The following is an 18,483-nucleotide window of genomic DNA, read 5'->3' as shown; positions in this document are numbered from 1 at the left end:
CCAATGTGAGTTTTAAATATACTGTTAAAGGGCATATGGAACTGTAATACGAATTAGATGAAAGCTACTGGAAAACTGTTCTGCTGAAGCTCTAGTGAAATATCTATCAGTTCAGCTGTTGTAGCTCCTTCAAATGAATCCTGTGGTCTAAAGTCTGGTTACAGCTTGAGAATTTTGCCAGCTCCAAAGCCATGCCCCCACTGAGAACTACTATGCAACAACTATGAAACCAGCTTAAATCTGTGGTGTGTTTGTGTATAGACATAAAAGAATATATATGGTATGTGCATGTCAGAGGGCAGACTAAATGCCACATCTGAAGATAATAAATACCTTTTTTTCATATACATCTTGCCACACAATGCCAGCAAAAAATTTGTGTTGCATGATCTCCTTGGCATCATCAGGTCCACCACCTAACCTGTTAGAAGAAATGTCAACAACAGTTAGTACAGGATGGTTATGGTATTTTATGTTCTTATGGTTTGTGCTGATTACATTCTGCTCCTTTAAAAATGATATTCCACTAAGTTGTAGTGTATAGATTCAGCATTAAAGTAATAGGGACTGGACTAATGCCTTCTTTAGGCTGTTAATAACACCCAGTGTACTGTTCACTCTCCTGAAGCACTGGGGTAACAATGTTATGGTATTGCTATCTACAAATTATAATCAGCTGAAAGGACAGATCTTTGAATAGCCACTTTTTAGATTACAATACCCATAATCTCCTAGCCAGCATGGGCACATGAAGGAATTTGAGAGCTGTAATATAAAAAAGTAATTTTACCAATCACCATGAACATTGGTCCAAGTTTCTCAATATCCAATTCTCCAGCCATGCCAAACTGGCCCTCAACATCCCAACTGTCTGCTTCAATCCTGGTGGCTATCCTGGTGGTACTTTCTGTACCACCTGTTCATATTAATACTTATTCCAGAGTTTGGGACAGTTTGGTTTCTTTTGTACTACGGCTCCCATAACCCCCCAGTTCTGGGAGTTACAGTTTAGCATGGTAATATTTCCAAGCTCTTGTGTGGTACCAAAGAAGACAACCCTCTCAGATGAATAGATTCCCAGCACAAGAAAACCATGTTGTGCTTTTATCTGTGCTTATGGACAACAAAGTGTCACTGGAACAAGCTCTGTTCCTCCAGAAAAACAATAAAAAAGCCTAGGATGCTCTTGTGTCAAAAAGCTGGAATGCTATAGTCTCACCTCTGCTTAGGATCCTTCTTCAGCAAACCCGATAGAAGAGATTTCGCTTCAGGCGACAATGTCCGTGGAAACCTAATCTCTTCCATGAGAATGAGTTCAAAAAGCTTCTCATGGTCTGAATTGTAGAAAGGGAGCCGCCCGCACATCATTTCATACATGACAACTCCTAAGCCCCACCAGTCCACTGCACGGCCATAATCATTATCTTCCAGCACCTGCAAAAGCCAGAATGTCAGAGCTTCAGGTCAAAGGTCTCCCACTGATTTTTAAATGAGTCTGAGTCCCATCCGTGTTACAGACATGTGTAGTCATTGGATTCAATCAATTAATCCTTCACACTCTGCCTTTTCTCCCAAGAGTGGGATTCAAGGTACCTTAAGGAATAAAAAGAAATCTAAGTAAAACCACATATGGTTAAAATCTACTAAAAGTTAAGACTAAAATAATATTTGTCTATAGAAAGAAAATCATATAAATAATTCATTTGAAAGCTAGATTAAAAGCAGTGTAGCGCTAAAACTGAAAACCTATTATATAAAATAATCACTTTCCAAATGCCTACTGAAATAAAGAGGACACTTTGCTACGAAAAGTTAGCAAAGGGGGAAGCCAACTTAGCTTCCCTTGGCTAAGAGGAATATCCAATGTTACGAAGAATGGTTTAAAAAATGGGGCCCCTTTAGCTAGGGGCAGGGACTAAACTCACAACCTGCATCCAACTCTCCTAACCATGCCTGTTCTTGTGCTACTGTTGTTGTGTGCCTTCAAGTTGTTTCCAACATACGGCAACTCTATTGTGGGGTTATCTTGGCAAGATCTGTTCAGAGGAGGTTTGCCATTGCCTTCCCATGAGGCTGAGAGTATGTGACTTGCCCAAGGTCACCCAGTGGGTTTCATAGACAAGCTGGGAATCAAACCCTGGTCTCCAGAATCTTAGTCCAACAATCAAGACCTTATGCCACACTGGCTCTCCTCTTGTACTACTATTGCTCTCCAAACCTGATCAGAAATTCAGTTTGGCTGCCCCACACTGAAAGTTTCTTAACCAAACTGGCCAAAGATCTGAAAACACTTCCAACATCATGCTAATGTTAGCTCCTCTTAAAACTGTCTCCATCAGCCCTGCCCCTCTACATTAGGGGTAGTGAGGTCTCCTCTGTTGTCTCCCCTTCTTCCCCCACAGCCTTTTAGGTGTGTTGGGCTACAGCTCTGCACAATCAATGGCCAAATGGTTGAGGGTGATGGGTGCAACAGTCCTGCAAATGGCTGCAGTAAAACCACAATCCTGCTAAACAGCTTATTGTTGCAACCATGGTTGTGTCACATTGTTCTCCCCACTTCCTTACATCCTTATTCTTCAAAACAAATTCTTCCTTGTTTTTTCTCCTCCACCTGCAAGATAATTTTTTGTGGTCTCAGGATTTTCCACATATGCAAGAAAGGTTTTTGTACAAATTGCAGAAATCATAGCTGAAATATGATAAATATGATAATATGAAGCTTCGGACAAGGCATTTGTGTCTTTCCGATTTATCAGCCAGTTATTCTTTGCTATCTGTGCACATGCTTTGCTTCACAAAAGGAAAAGACACTAGTGATGTGCAGATATTTTTATGCAAAACCCCTAAAACATTCAACCTATTTATGTACTTTGTTGTTGTGTGCCGTCAAGTCATTTCCAAGTTCTGGAGACCCTTATGTGACTTCAATTTGAATTACTGGGACCCTATTGTGGGGTTTTCTTGGCAAGATTTGTTCAGAGGAGGTTTCTCATTGCCTTCCTGAGGCTGAGAGCATGCGACTTGCTCAAGGTCAGCCAAGAGCTGAGCTAGGAATTGAACCCTGGACTCCAGAGTCGTAGTCCAACACACTCAAACCACACCACCACGCTGGCTCTCTCACATCAGTCCTTTCCAATCATTCTTCTGATTTCTTGACTCGTCTCCAATGACTCCAGTCTCCATGTCCTGTCCAGATGAGAAATCTCATGGTGGTTAATGAATAGGGTGCTTCTATGGGTCAAGGCAGCCCAGCTTATCAAGCAGTCTATAAAGCTCCACTGCAAGTCCCTTTTAGCTTGGAAATGCAAGCACTACAAGCCCAAGAGGAGACTGGTATACCCTCCACAGGCAGCATGATCACATCACAAGTGCAGGGCACTGAACACACTAAAAGTCAAGACATCAAACTGTTATGATTTTGCTCTTCTCTGTTGTCAATCCATTCCACTGTGTCGCTAACTGCTCAGTACTCTGCTTTGTAAAGGGAGAGAGGCAAGAAAAAGAAGGAAAAAAAATCTGCTGGAACCTGGAAGACAGCCTGCAGTGAAAAGGCAGAGGCTGCCAGGTATTGGATTACCCCACGCAGGTCTATTTACAGCATCTTCTGCCGTATGATTCGAACACCGAGCGACAGCTGGCTCTACAGCTGCCCCATATATGTAGAAGACCAACACAGCTGCTGGGTCTGCCAGGATTCCAGGAGCCAGCCTCATCATCCTTTATGAGCAATCGGGGAAGAAGGCAGGGGAGGGTTGGTACTTCATATGCCCAAGATTTGCCTGCTGCTATCAACCAGTCATGCCCTTTCCCGGAAAGCGCTTGTTGCCCAGGCCCAGGTCCCTTTCAGCTGGCTCCATAATAGCTGGCCTCCCCGCTGCCCACATCATAACAGATGTAGTGCTAAATGAACAACAGGAAAACTTCCTTTAAACAGGATCCTTTCAACAGGATCCAAAAACTTTTTACAGGGCAGTTTACAAGCTTTTTTTTACAAGGCTGTATTACTCCCAAATTTGTACAGTGCTCTTGGGATGACCCACACAGACTCGCCTGGGACAGGAGAAAGATTTGCAGCCAAGAGATGGTTTTCTCAATTTTATTTGTGAAAGTATTTGGCAGCAAGCTAAAAGGGGCAGGGCAGACATCATGGAAGATTATCCTAAGTATCATATTAACAGCTGTGCAATTCAACTAACAAGCAGTAGTTACTATGTGTGTATGTATATGTGCCTTCAAGTTGCCTGTCATGAATTTCATAGGGCTTTCCTAGGCAAGAAATACTAAGAGGTGGTTTTGACACTTCCTTCCTCTGAAATACTGCATACAGCACATGGCATTTGTTGATGTTATAAACAGTTACTTGTTGTTGTTTGCAGACCTTGAGTTGACCTCAACTCATGGCAACCCTGTGGATAAGACATCTCCAAAACCTTCTCTCCTCAATCTCTCTGCTCAAGTCCTGAAGGTTCAGGTCCATGACCTCCCCGATTGAGTCTAGTCATCTAGCATGCAGTCTTCCTCTCTTTCTGTTGCCTTCTACCTTTCCTAGCATCATTGTCTTTTCTCATGATGTGGCCAAAGTATGACAGCCTCAATTTAGTCATCTTGGTCTCCAGAGAGAGTTCAGGCTTGATCTGTTCTAGAACCCATTTGTTTATCTTCTTGGCTATCCATGGTATTTTCAGTACTCTTCTCCAGCACCATATCTTAAATGAGTTGATCTACTTCCTATTTTTACTGTCCAGCTCTTGCACCCATAGATGGTGATAGAGAATACAATGGCTTGGATGATCCTCACTTTAGTGTTCAGAGTTATGTCTTTAAGTTTAATGATCTTGTCCAATTCTTTCATAGCTTCTTCTTCTTGTTGTTGTATGCTTTCAAGGCATTTCCGACTTACGGCGACCCTAGGGCAACCTTATCATGGGGTTTCTTGACAAGATCTGTTCAGAGAAGGTTTGCCATTGCCTTCCCAAAGCTGAGAGAATGTGACTTGCCCAAGATCACCAAATGGGTTTCATAGACGACCTGAGGACTGAACTGTCTCCAAACCTGTAGTCCAACACTCAAAGTCAGCTATGCTGACTATTTCATAGCAGCCCTTCCCAACCCTAGTCTTCTTCTGATTTCTTGATTGCAGTCTCCATTCTGATCAATAATTGAACCAGGGTATGGGAAGTCTTTGACTAAGAGGGCCACAGGATGATTTTTTGTAGATGTTCTGTGGTCACTGACTGGTTACAATTACAGTCCACCTTTCCTTTGATAAGCTTGAAGTGGCACACATGGCTGTGGTTTACTCTTCTCCATCCATGGATGTGGCCCCCTTCCTCCCAGCTTCATCTTTACAACACAGCTGTGAATTAGGGTCACACTGTTCACGACTACAGCTGCAAGACAATGTAGCATTGTCAGGATCATAGAATCTGCCTTGCTTGCTAGCCATATATACTGTATATGATTTTTTAATACTGGATAATGGGATATGCTACACAATTGGTGGGTGGAAAGATTATCTTCTTTGAGCTAGGCTAATGAACCAATGTGAAGGGAGAAAATATGCGCTGTGAGCTATCAAGATCAGTTCAATGGGGACACTTGGTACAGAGAGGAAAAAGAGAGGAAGTAGTCCTGGAAAGAAGAATCCTTTGCTTTGAAGATGAATGAGGGCTGAGCATGGGAAACACTTGTCCTTCTAATATACTGTGCAATCAACAACCGCTTCAGTCCTGACAACATTGGCTTGTTACAGACTGCCAAAATAAAGCTGCTTCAGGTCTCTTTGGAGGTATGCTATTTAAATGATGCATGGGTCCTAAGAGTCCAGAGGTCGCGCCAAAGCCACACTCCATTCCTAAGCACTGGAGTGCAGCTTTGGTGCAGCTTCCGGATTCTTCAGATGCATGCATCATTTAAACAGCATACCTCCAAAGAGACCCGAAGCAGCTTTATTTTGGCAGTCTGTAACAGGCCATTGTTATAATGTGAACAAATTTAGTTTTCTGAATAAAGTTTTCTGAACCTGCTGAACAATGTGGTTTTTGAACTGAAGTTAGCCGGTACATGATAGGCAAGAATTATGAATTATGTGATTCAAGATCGCTGACAACCCCACTAAGTGGGCAGAAACCAAATGGGGCAACATCCAGACTTGGCTCATCAATACAGTAACCACCCATTTTACTTCTAGCTATGGTGGTACAAAAGGTAAGAACTTCCATGAGCAATAGCAACTGCCGGATAACTGGGGGCAATGGAGCAGCACCTCCACACTCCAACAGACATTGTTGAACTCTTCCTGGCTTCATACCCTCAAATGGCTTCATACAATGGTAAGAACAGCCCAGCTGATTTAGACCATGTGTGCCCTCCTACCCAGCGTAATGTTTCCAACAGTGCACATCAGTCATATGACTCTGAAGAGCATGAGCTAGTCAGGAAGCAGACACTAGTTTCACTTTTTAGCTTCTATTATTCTTCTGATGTCGTCATTGTTACTTGGGTCCACATTTTACTGATGATGTCATGACTACGTGCATCCAAAGAGCACCCTATATGGAAGAGAGTTACTGGCCCACATACCCTACCAATGTGGGGAAAGAACATATGATATATCCAGAATAAGGAACGATACTGATCACAGTCATGGAACTATATCAAGAGAACATTCCATATCAGGAGAACTGTTCTAAGTTTAGAACAGAGCAGCAAGGAATGAGAAAAACATAGTAGTTATTATCGGTATTATGGACTGTTCTCCAGGCGTGATTTACCGCAGTAAGCAGAGTTAAGTGGGGCGGGGAGAGAAGGTCATTTTGCTTAAAATAAGTGGCTTGTCAGGTTGGGAGCCAACAACGGCAACAGCTGTGTGAGAAGAATTTAGAAGAGAAGGGCACAACAGCTGTAAACACCACGGTGACTGATACATCTGACACATCAAAGCTGACATGGTGCAGTCCCTGCCACCCCTGTACCAAATTCCAACATGACCCTAAAACAACTATGCAGCAACTGTACAAACAGGCTCAGAAGCTGGGTTCCGATTACAAACAGATGCCGGGAACTCAACCCTGGCCTTTCCTCCCTGTTTCTCTTTTTTAAAAAGGCTGAGTGACTTCATGGGACAGAGGATGTTTGCTCGTGCATGATCTCTGGATAGAATGAACACTAACCCACTAACCAGGTGACAAAGGCCATTAGAACTTTACATGTATCACTGAATGCCCAAAACAAGATGGTGTCTGTGCAAGAAAGGAACCACACAACAGCCTTTGGGCAGTGAAAATGTATTCCCATACATTCACTGGGAGCATTCAGAGGGCTCCAAACACACTTATATTATATTATATTACAGTCATCCCTCCATATTTGCGGCTTTGATATTTGCGGATTTGATTATTCACGAATTTCATTAATATATTCTCTCTAGGACTGTCTAGGTCCTCCAGTGCAACTCTGTGGTCAACTTTAACTATAAGTTGCACTGAAAGACCATTTGTAGCTACTTCAGTGCCATTCTATGGTCAGTGTATGTTGAACATTGACCACAGAGTTGGACTGGAGATTCCTAGAGAGGTGTCCTCTCAGGTAAAAACAGTGTTTTTGTTATTTGCGTTTTTTCCATATTCATGGGGTTTTTGTTCCCCTAACCCTAGCGAATATGGAGGGACAACTGTATATTATATTAATGTAACAGTTACGTTGTCTAGCCCACATTCTTGCAAACAAGCTAGTGAAATGTGGGCTAGACAGCATAACTGTTACATGGATTTGTAATTGGTTGACCGGACGAACCCAAAGGGTGCTCAACAATGGCTCCTTTTCATCCTGGAGAGAAGTGACCAGTGGGGTCCCACAGGGGTCTGTCTTGGGGCAGTGCTGTTCAACATCTTTTATCAATGACTTGGATGACAGAATTGGGGGTATACTTATCAAATTTGCAGATGACACCAAATTAGGAGGAGTAGCTAATAGCCCCGAGGACAGGATCAAACTTCAGAATGACCTGAATAGACTAGAAAGCTGGGCCAAAGCTAACAAAATGAATTTCAACACAGAGAAATGTAAGGTACTGCACATAGGGCGGAAAAATGAAATACAGTGGTACCCCGGGATACGAATTGATCGCGTTACGAAATTTCCGGGATACGAAAAAGTTAGATTGGAAAAAACTGTTCCGGGATACGATGTTTTTTTCGGGTTACGAAATTTTTTCGGCGTGAAATTCAAACGGAAATCGCGGCTAGCGGCTTTCCAGCGCTAACGGAAAGCCTTTTCGGGTTGCGAAATGTATCGGGTTACGAACGGAGCGGCGGAACGAATTAATTTCGTAACCCGAGGTAGCACTGTAAACAGATATAGGGTGGGTGACACCTGGCTGAATGAAACTACGTGTGAAAGGGATCTGGGAGTCCAAGTAGACCACAAATTGAACATGAGTCAACAGTGCAATGCAGCATCTAACAAGGCCAATACGATTTTAGGCTGCATCAATAGAAGTATAGTGTCTAGATCAAGGGAAGTAATAGCCCCATTCTATTCTGCTCTGGTCAGGCCCCACCTGGAATATTGTGCCCAGTTCTGGGCACCATAATTTTAAAAGGATGTTGAGAAACTGGAGCGTGTCCAAAGGAGGACGATCAAAATGGTGAAGGGTCTGGAAACCATGCCCTATGAGGAACGACTTAGGGAGATGAGGATGTTTAGCCTGGAGAAGAGAATGTTAAGAGGTGATATGATAGCCCTGTTTAAATACTTGAAGGGATGTCATATTGAGGAAGGAGCTAGCTTGTTTTCTGCTGCTCCAGAGACTAGGACCTGGAACAATGGATGCAAGCTACAGGAAAAGAGATTCCACTTCAAGATTAGGAGGAACTTCCTGACAGCAAGGGCTGTTCGACAGTGGAACACACTCCCTCAGAATGTAGTGGAGTCTTCTTCCTTAGAGGTCTTTAGCAGAGGCTGGATGGCCATCTGTCGGAGATGCTTTGATTTAGATTTCCTGCATGGCAAGGGGTTGGACTGGATGGTCCTTGCGGTCTCTTCCAACTCTGATTCTATGATTCTATGTTATACATTAATGTATATCTCTCCTTTCTCTTGCTATAGGGACTCAACTCAGCTAACAACAAATTTAAAACAGTACAAGTTAAAAACACTACAAAAGCATTAAAATGTAGATATAAAATTTAAAACAAACAATGTAAAAAGTTGAAAATATTACACATTAAAAATATTAAAATGTATTAAAAACGCTATATAAACTTTGGCATCTGAATTGTACAGCATTTAAACGCCCAACCCTTGTCAATTTGAAAAAGTGTGACAGTATAAAAATGTTTTTCCCTGCCACTGAAAGGAGAACAGGGATGGGGCCATCCTGGCCTCTCTAGGGAGGGGGTTCCAGAGCATGGGAACAGCTACTGTGAAGACTTTCTCCCTTGCTCCCACTAAATGAACCTGAAACAGTGGTGGGACAGAGGGAAGGGCCTCCCCAGAAGATCTCAAGACATAGAAAGGCTCATACAGGGAGATACAGTCCCTCAAATAACCTGGATCCTAGCTGTATAGGGCTTTATAGGTCAAAACCAGCACTTTGAACTGTGGCCAGAAACAGACTGACAGCCAATGGAGCTCCTGAAACCAGGGAGTTTGTGCTCCCTATAGCTAGCACCAATTAACAACCTGACTGTAGCTCCTAATCAAAATGTGTTGTGTAGCTATTTTGTTTTTCCTTCCTTAATATCTTTTCAGTGGCAATAAAATAATTTGGAAGGAGAGGTGGGGAAAAATGGACTAATGGAAGATGTCTCCTCCTACCTTTAGGCCTATCAAATTATTTGAAAGAGCTACACGGCTGCACAGTAGAAGCATAGGTTTGTGGTATTACCCCACTTTTGCAGATTCAGAAAGGTTCAGATTACAACTCAGCCATGGAGCTCATTTGATGGCCACAGTCTAACCTCTCTCGGCCTAACTTCCAGGGGTGTTGTGATGCTAAAACGAGCATAGAGAAGAATCTTTAGCTCTTTAGAAGAATAAAAATATAAATGGGACAAAAATATAAACTGCCACAATATGCACTGATGTCCACTGAGTTATCTTCCAATCCTCTGGCTTATTTTTTAGTAGCAAAAGTCCACATTTGGAAAGTTTTTGCTGTCAAAGAGTAGTTCCTTTATCAATCTGCTAATTCCTGAGTCCAAGCTATGCAAATAAGGGTTTCAGACTATTAACAAAAACACGCTTGATTCTCAGTGGCACCCATTAAGTTCTATGGGCCAAATTAGGAACGTTGAAAGTCCAGAACAGAGTTGAGAAATCTGGTCATTAGCCCAAACCTAGGTCAGAGAAAGGATGCAGGCTCCTTGCTCTCCTTCACCCTTTATTTTCTCTCCTGTAAGTGAGTGACTGCCATGCAGTACTAAAGGGAAAAATAAAGCATAACACTCAGTAACTTGCTTGTAGTCAAACCAAAACCTGTTCTTTTTGCCACTGTGCAAACTAGGCTTTGGTCAGCAGGGATTTTGGGTTGCTGGCAATATACACAGACCTTCATGCATGCACATAAACATTTTGCTAGTTCAAGTAAAGTCTCCCTTACTCGGAATATTGAAATGCAGAATATTTTTTAAAAAACTTTTTTTCATGGGCTGAGATAATGACATCTTTGCTTTCTGATGGTTCAGTGTACACAAATGTTGTTTCATGCACAAAATTATTTAAAATATTGTATAAAATGACCTTCAAGCTATGTGTATCAGGTACATATAAACACAAATGAATTTTGTGTTTAGACTTGGGTCCCATCTCTAAGATATCTCATTATGTACATATGTGCAAATATAGGTATTTTGAAATCTAAACCATAAAAAACAAACAAGCAAGCAAGCAAGCAAGCAAACAAACAAAAAACAAAATCCTCAACACCTCTGGTTCCAAGCACTTCGGATAAGGGAGACTCAACCTGTACACAATAAAGACCCCAAACAATGTAATTATAAAGTATATAAGATTTAGGGACTACACAACAAAGAGAATGCAACAGTACCTCTGGTGCAAGGTACTCTGGTGTGCCACAGAAAGTCTTCATCGTTGCTCCATCCTTGATCCCTTCTTTGCATAACCCAAAGTCTGTTATTTTTATGTGCCCATCTTTATCCAGCATTAAGTTTTCCAACTTAAAGAAAAAGAAAAAGATGGTTAGGTTACCACACATAATTTTCAAGCTGTCTGCAAAATATATTCCTATAAAGCATTTTTCCTCTGACTTTCCCCTTTATGTCACTTTTTCACAGACAAAATATCACTAATAGGTGGCTTAAAAAAACAAACAAATAATAATTAAAAAAGAATGACAAACTACTGCATTCATGGGAAGCCTTGCAACAGTCTTGTCAGCAAGTCCAGAAGTATTTTCCAGTTTTCTAGCCAGAGGACATTCTGAGGCTGAGTGAACAGCCCCAAAGAGCATGGCTGAGGCCACTCAATAAATCTGTAAATCAGATTTATAAATCAGACTGGATTCAATAGCTCACTCTTTCAGAGCCAAAAGAGACAAGCAAAGAAAACCCATAAGTAGATCTCCTTTTCTATGTTCCTGCAACATTTCAGTTTCCTGATTTCATTCAAGATCATGGATGACGGTGGGGGCCAACCCTTTGCCCCTGCATCATTTCTCCCATTATGAATCAACTCCTGAAGCTGCTATTTGCCCCACTATAGAGGAAAATATATAGGTCTTTATACATTTTCCCCGCCAGAGCAAATACATGGGTTTTTTTTGGGGGGGGGGGGGGTTAAGACTTATAATTAGGAAAATGGCATAACAGGGTTAATGCCTCTGCCCACAGGTCATGAATCAAATCCATGCCCCTCTGCCTCTACTTTTTACATGAAAAAAAAGTGCATCAAGTAAAAAATCACCCACTATTTCATTTGCAAGGTCTTCAGCACTGGATTCCACCACTGCCACCTTGTTTAGAGATTTCAACTTTAAAAAAAAATCATAAAGATTTCCACTCACATCAGTGAAAGCTAGATATATTTAATATGTAGTGCAATCCTGCACTCACTTACTTAACCCTATTGAGTTCAGTAGGTCTTACTTAAAAGAAAGGTTTGTTTGTTTATTTATTTATTTCCTGCCTTTCTCCCAATATTCAAGGCGGCTAACAAAATATAAAAGAGTACAAATTAAAAGCAATACAAAGCATTATAAATGTAAATTTAATTAAAAATGAACCATTTTAAACATTTAAAAACATTACACATTAAAATTTAAAATATATTAAAATTTCTATACAAACGTCTATACAAGTACGCACAGCATTGCAGCCTTAACATAAATAAACTTCTTCAATAAAACATTTCTCTTGAAGAAAGAAAGCTATTTTACAGATGGCACATAGGAGTTAAAACCCTCACAATCTAATGAGAAGGGGCACACAGCTTTCTCAAACACAGGAATGCCTCTTAGAAGACTACACCTGCTACTTGGAGATTTTTCAGGAACTTACAATAAAAGATAACTAAAGACTTTAAAAAGTTTTTCAATTAACTGGGGGAGAGCTTAATTAAAGAGAGCATCTTACCGGCTAAGAAGAACATGTCAGTTACACACTGCAGCCTCAATATATCAACAGCTTATCTTAACTGTTGGTTAAATCTGAACTAATTTTACAGAAGAATTCTAAGATACAGCCATGTTAGTCTATAAAATCAGTATGTAGAGAGATCTTGTAGCACCTTTGAGACTAACTGAAAGAAAGAAGTTGGCAGCATGAGCTTTTGTAGACTTAAGCCTGCTTGCTCAGCACTTACAAGGAGAATCAGAGATGTATAAAAGAACACTTTAGAACTTATTCAAGAACATCTTAGTCTGCCCTACACCCCCATAATGGTTAAAATCCTGTCAAAATTCTTACCAATATAATCTTGCAAACCCCACAGACAGCCAGCATAGCTAGGCTGGCTGGGTAGGGGAATCTGGGAGCTGGAAGCCCTAAAGGGAACTTTTTCCTTGTTGCTATTGTTGTTGTGTGCCTTCAAGTCACTTTTGGCTTAAGACAGAGGACGTTATCAGACAAGGGAAAATGGAAGTATAATCCAATGGCAATCCAAACACAATCATGGAGTTTAACGTTATTGCGTGATAGACTACCACACGCAATTTCGGGCAATGGGAAGTCAATCTGAACGCAATCATGGGGTTTCACGTTATTGCGTGAGAGGTGATCACACGCAATTTCGGGCAATGGCAAGCTATTTTCAGACAATGAGAAGTCAGTTCGAACGCAATTTGAATTCACGTAAATTCGCTGAACTAGCGAATTCACGCGAATACGTTCTGGCCCCACTTTCTTTTCATTCAAAATTAAGAGAAATCCCTCCCGTGTGATAAACTCCTCAGTGTTTTTTCTCTTTTCCTACTGCCTTCTTTTTGCTGAGCATTATTACATTTTCCAATGAGTCAACTCATCTCAAAATATCTCCAAAGTACAATAGACTCAGTTTAGTTATTTTGGCATCTAAGGATAGTTTAGGCTTGATTTGCAGTAAGATCCACCCATTTGTCATTTTAGTGGTTCGTGGTATCTGTAGAACTCTATTCCAGCATAATATCCCAAGAGCTATGTTCTTCCTTTCAGCTTTCTTCACTCTCCAGCTTTCACAACCATATATAGAAACTGGAAATACTATGGTGTGGACTATTGTGATTTTGGTATTCAGAGATGTATCTTTAAACTAGAGCAGTGGTCTCCAACCTTTGGTCCTTCAGATGCTTTGGACTTCAGCTCCCATAATTCCTGACTGTTTTCTAAGTTGGCCGGGGCTTCTTTTAGGATCTGATGTCAAAAACAGATGGAAGACCAAAGGTTGGGAACCACTGAACTGAAGGATCTTATCTAGTTCATTGACAACCACTTTTCCAAGTCCTCATCTTCTGATTTCTTGATCATACTCTCCATTTTGATTTATGACTCAGCAATCCTACCACTACTGACATGCCATAGTGGGGCTCTCCTTCATAGTTAAGAAAAAGATAATATTGTGTCTTACGAAGTAGAAAGGCACTATGACAGACATGCAATTGCCTTGGTTTTCACTGTCAGTTCCCTAGTCAGGGACTTGACATGGGTAAGTGATTAATTGGCAGTGACAACAGCAGCCTCAGTTGAAGGAGAAAGAGGAAACAGGGAAAACAATTGTGTGGGCAAAGAGAACAAGGAGTTCATGTGTGAGTTTGCATGTGTTTGTGTAAGTGGGGTGAACCGCCTCTTCACTACTTATTTCCAAGGCTGAGGAGGTGTATCCATGGCAGCCACCAATGACAATGCCAACATACGCAGGTGTTGAATGCAGCTGTCTGTCTTCCCTGAGCAAAATGCACAGCTTGGTTTTGTCAGGTATGGAGCAAAATACAAAGTAATAAAAGGGCAAAGAAGTGGGGTGTGTGTGTGTGAAGAACACACATTTGATAAAATGGGTTAGCAACCTTGAAAATGTATACCAAATAAAACCAAGCAAGATGCCGCCAGACATCTTTATCACTTCACCAGACTGACACAAGCTATCCCTCCTTGGAAACTTTAACACCTTGGGCAGTATGCTACTGGACTCCAACTCCTAAAAGCTCAAGCTAATAGTGAGGAATACTGGAAGCTGGAGTTCAGCAACATCTGGTACACCAATTTGCAGTTTGTACTGGTGGTTCCATATGGCTCACAGTCTCCTTAAGTAAAACTTGCAGTGGGGTGATTTAGCATGACTCTCAAAGTGGGATGTAATGACTTGATCTCTAATTCATCTGATGGGACATTGTAAAATTTGTTCTCTTGCCCTTCAGCTCATTTTGCCAGGCACTGAAAAATGTAGGTAGAATGACTGACAGAGCTGATGTATGATAGGCAATCTTAATAAGGATTATGGAGTTATTTTCTATCAGGAGAGATGATCTGTCCATCTAAGCTAATACTGTCCACTCAGGCTGGAAGCAACTCACTTGAGTTCCAGGAGAGATCCCTTCCATGCTCTCCACAGTTGAAATGCAAGAGACTGGAGCTGAGACCTTCTGCATGTGAATAAATTTTCAACAGGGTGGTTAAACTGTGGAATTCATGGTTACAAGATGTAGTTACACCTGCCTACTTGGATAGCTTTAAAAAATGGATAAATTCATGAAGAATGGGGCTACTAGTCAGGATGGCTATACATTACCTCCAGTACCAATGCCTCAGTATGTGAGTCACTGAGGTATGCAAGATGGAGTTGTGTTCAGGATTGTGGAGTTGGAGTCAGAAGCAATTTTGAGTGGAGTGGGAGTCAACACAAATGAACTGGCTCCAAAATAAAAACTTAAGAACATTGAACACCTAGTTTCCTGCATATGTACTTTCAAAGGAATTTAGGACAATATGTGTGTGTGTGTGTGTGTGTGTGTGTGTGTGTGTTCTATCAATCTAAGCAGCCTGATGAGTCACATGGTGGTGATGAAACACCTAATTTTAGTACAGTAAGTTTGGCACTACAGTTGGCCCTCTATATCCTGCTTCTATGGATTTGACCAACCACTGTTTGGAAATAATCACACACACACACACACACACACACACACACACACACACAAATAATCCAAAAGGAAAACCTTGATTTTGCTGTTTTATGTAAGGGACACCATTTTACTATGCCACTGTAAAAAATGGGACTTGAACATCCAGATTGTGGTATCCATGGGGGTCCCGGAACCAATCCTCAGCAGATACTGAGCATTTACTGTACTAATTAATCTATATTTGCCCTGTATAACGGAGTCAAGAGTTAGAAAGTGGAAAAATAAAGATGTTAATGGCTACAGCTGCAATGCAGAAATAATGCAGTTTGATACTGCATTAACTACCATGGCTCAATGCTATGGAATTCTACTATTTGAAGTTTATGGTGTCACTAGAATGCTCTGGCAGAGAAGGCTAAATACCTCCCAAAACTACAAATCCAAGAAATCCACAGCACTGAGCCATGGCAGTTAAAGCAGTGTCAAACTGTATTATTTCTGCAGTGCAGATGCAATCTGGAAGGTTCAATGTACTGAGTCCACAGCCCTGGTTGCATTCCTGTCCTGCTGTCAGGCTTCCCATAGGCATGAGGTCACTCCATTAACAAAATGTGGACAAGATAGATTTCTGCTCCGACCCAGCAGGGCTCTTCGTTTGTTCTTAAGAACAGACTCTGTTACATTTGTTCTTAAGAATACACTGTGTGAACTATGGATCCTATATCTATGTTGTGGGCTAATTTTAAGACATCGCATAGCTCTTTGTAAAAAATGTGGCTGGTATGATTTTTTGTGGGTTTTTCGGGCTATGTGGCCATGTTCTAGAAAATGTGAGCCTGGGAATGCAGGAGTGATTTGCATGTCTATTGTTCTGTGCTGATGGCTGGCAAATCACTCCTGCATTCCCAGGCTCACACAGTATATATACACCCAACCTTTTCCAGGCAAGCATTCTCTGAAGATGCCAGCCACAGATGCTGGCGAAACGTCAGGAAGAAAATTATCTAGAACATGGCCACATAGCCTGAAAAACCCACAAAAAACCATTGATGCCGGCCATGGAAGCCTTCGACTTCACTGTGGCTGGTATGTTTTAACAGGAAAAATTGCTTGCTCAGTATGCTGTGAATAATTGAAAGATAATATTTTTAAATCTATAGGCCTTAAAATTAAACCACATCAGACTGCAAAATGAAATGAAGAAGAAAATGTTTGGAGCCATTCTCCTATATCATTCTGTATCATTCATTTATGAAATAGTCTTTTTTCAAAGAGGTGCCTATATATACCTTAACAAATTAAAAATATTGTTATTGGGGTTTTTTTGTTAAAAGACAAATGATTATGCAAATAAACTTGCTGACAACCTAAGAATTTTGATTATACAAATAAACTGGCTCCGCTTAATTGGCTGACAGTCCGAATGGAAACTATAAATGATCTAAAATGTCTCAACAGGCTTTCTCCGCATGCTTACACATGCAGAGATTAAACTAACCACTGCTAATTTGCATATGTTAATTTAAAGAGATTTTGTTTACCTACCTACCCAGTCCTCCTACCTATTGCTCCTTAAGGAGAGGCACGGTTTGAAAAAGAAAAGAAATATACCCACAATATTGTGTATGTGTGCATACACACACATAAGAGGAAGAAAGGGAGGGACAGAGAGAGGATAGTGTACACTGCTTAAAAAAACCTTTAGAAACTCGCCTTCTCTGTGAATTTGGGGTGATAGGGCCACACGTTGAATGGACCTATCTACCTCTGATTCGGGGTATCTCACTTATCATTGAATTTTTATAACCCAAAGTTTTCCCCAGAATTTGCCCTTATAGGCACCGCTATTTAAATGTCTGGACCAGTTCCTAGACATGAACAGTGAACCCCCTTGGTAGCTCACAGCTGCTTGCTTTAAGGTCACCCGAGAAAGCCAGATCATATGCTGGGTGCCTTGTTTGCCTTGAGAGATGAGTATCCCAGTGGCAAGAAGCAAGAAGAGAGGAAAACGTCACCATTTGGGCTGGGAATTGGTCTGAAAATGGTGGCATCTGTCAGGGCAAACCCCTGAATGTTAAAAAATGGTGGTGCCCAACAGGATTTGTCCTGGCTCTGAAAAATAGTGGAGACAGTGAGAACAGCAATGGTAGATCCAGGAAACTCCACAAAGACAGTCGAGTAGTGTGAAATAGTGTTTCCTAGTGCTTCTCAGGCATTGCATAATTGTCGCTTACTATCTGATGTTCTTTTGTTGCCTGTTTATCAAACCATTTCCTGTAATGCTATGTACTGTATATGCATTATCCTACTTGAGAGTATGTATTTTCCCTGGAAAATGATTAACCATCCATTATGAAGCCAAGCCCTCCTTCCAGTCCATCTGCCTTGGTCCAGGCCTCGGAGGTAGAGAGGAACTGCTGGACCTCTTACCCTTTCCCGTCACCACTCCCTTCTCCTTCTGTGTCATGTCTTTTTAGATTGTAAGCCCGAGGGCAGGGAACCGTCTATTTATTATTATTATTATTATTATTATTATTATTATTATTATTATTATTATTAAACTTTATTTCTATAGCGCTGTAATTATACGCAGCGCTGTACAAAGTTGGTAAAATTAGGAGTAAATAAAAGCCTGCCCAAGGCGTACATTCTAAGATAATAACAATTAAAAGAGGAATAGATAAAATTACCATCTAGAAAGGAAAAAACAGATTAAAAACATCAAATATAAACAAATCACATCACATCAACTATTGTCAGACAGCCAGATAACAATCACAAATTCCCTGAGAACGCTTCCCTAAAAATTCCAGGTGGATAACTAAAAAGATTGCATGTACGGTGCTGTGTAAATTTACAGCGCTTCATAAATAAAGGATAATAATAATAATAATAATAATAATAATAATAATAATAATAATAATAATAAT

The 18,483-nt window shown here is 40.9% G+C and overlaps 1 protein-coding gene across 1 annotated transcript in view; it reads right to left on the bottom strand.

Annotated features, from left to right (window-relative positions):
- AKT1 (AKT serine/threonine kinase 1) overlaps positions 1–18,483 on the bottom strand; it is a 159,513-nt gene that overhangs the window by 13,520 nt on the left and 127,510 nt on the right. Inside the window, exons 10-12 of the mRNA XM_042474186.1 lie at positions 11,051–11,179; positions 1,220–1,434; positions 334–421 (exon numbers count right to left, since the gene is read on the bottom strand). Of these exons, the coding sequence (XP_042330120.1) occupies positions 334–421; positions 1,220–1,434; positions 11,051–11,179 (432 nt within the window). The remainder of the gene's footprint in view (positions 1–333; positions 422–1,219; positions 1,435–11,050; positions 11,180–18,483) is intronic.

The sequence above is a fragment of the Sceloporus undulatus genome, chromosome 1, assembly GCF_019175285.1.
Source record: "Sceloporus undulatus isolate JIND9_A2432 ecotype Alabama chromosome 1, SceUnd_v1.1, whole genome shotgun sequence".
Taxonomy (NCBI): Eukaryota; Metazoa; Chordata; class Lepidosauria; order Squamata; family Phrynosomatidae; genus Sceloporus; species Sceloporus undulatus.
The sequence above is the reverse complement of the archived record's forward strand: the minus strand, read 5'-3'. Positions and strand labels throughout refer to the sequence as shown.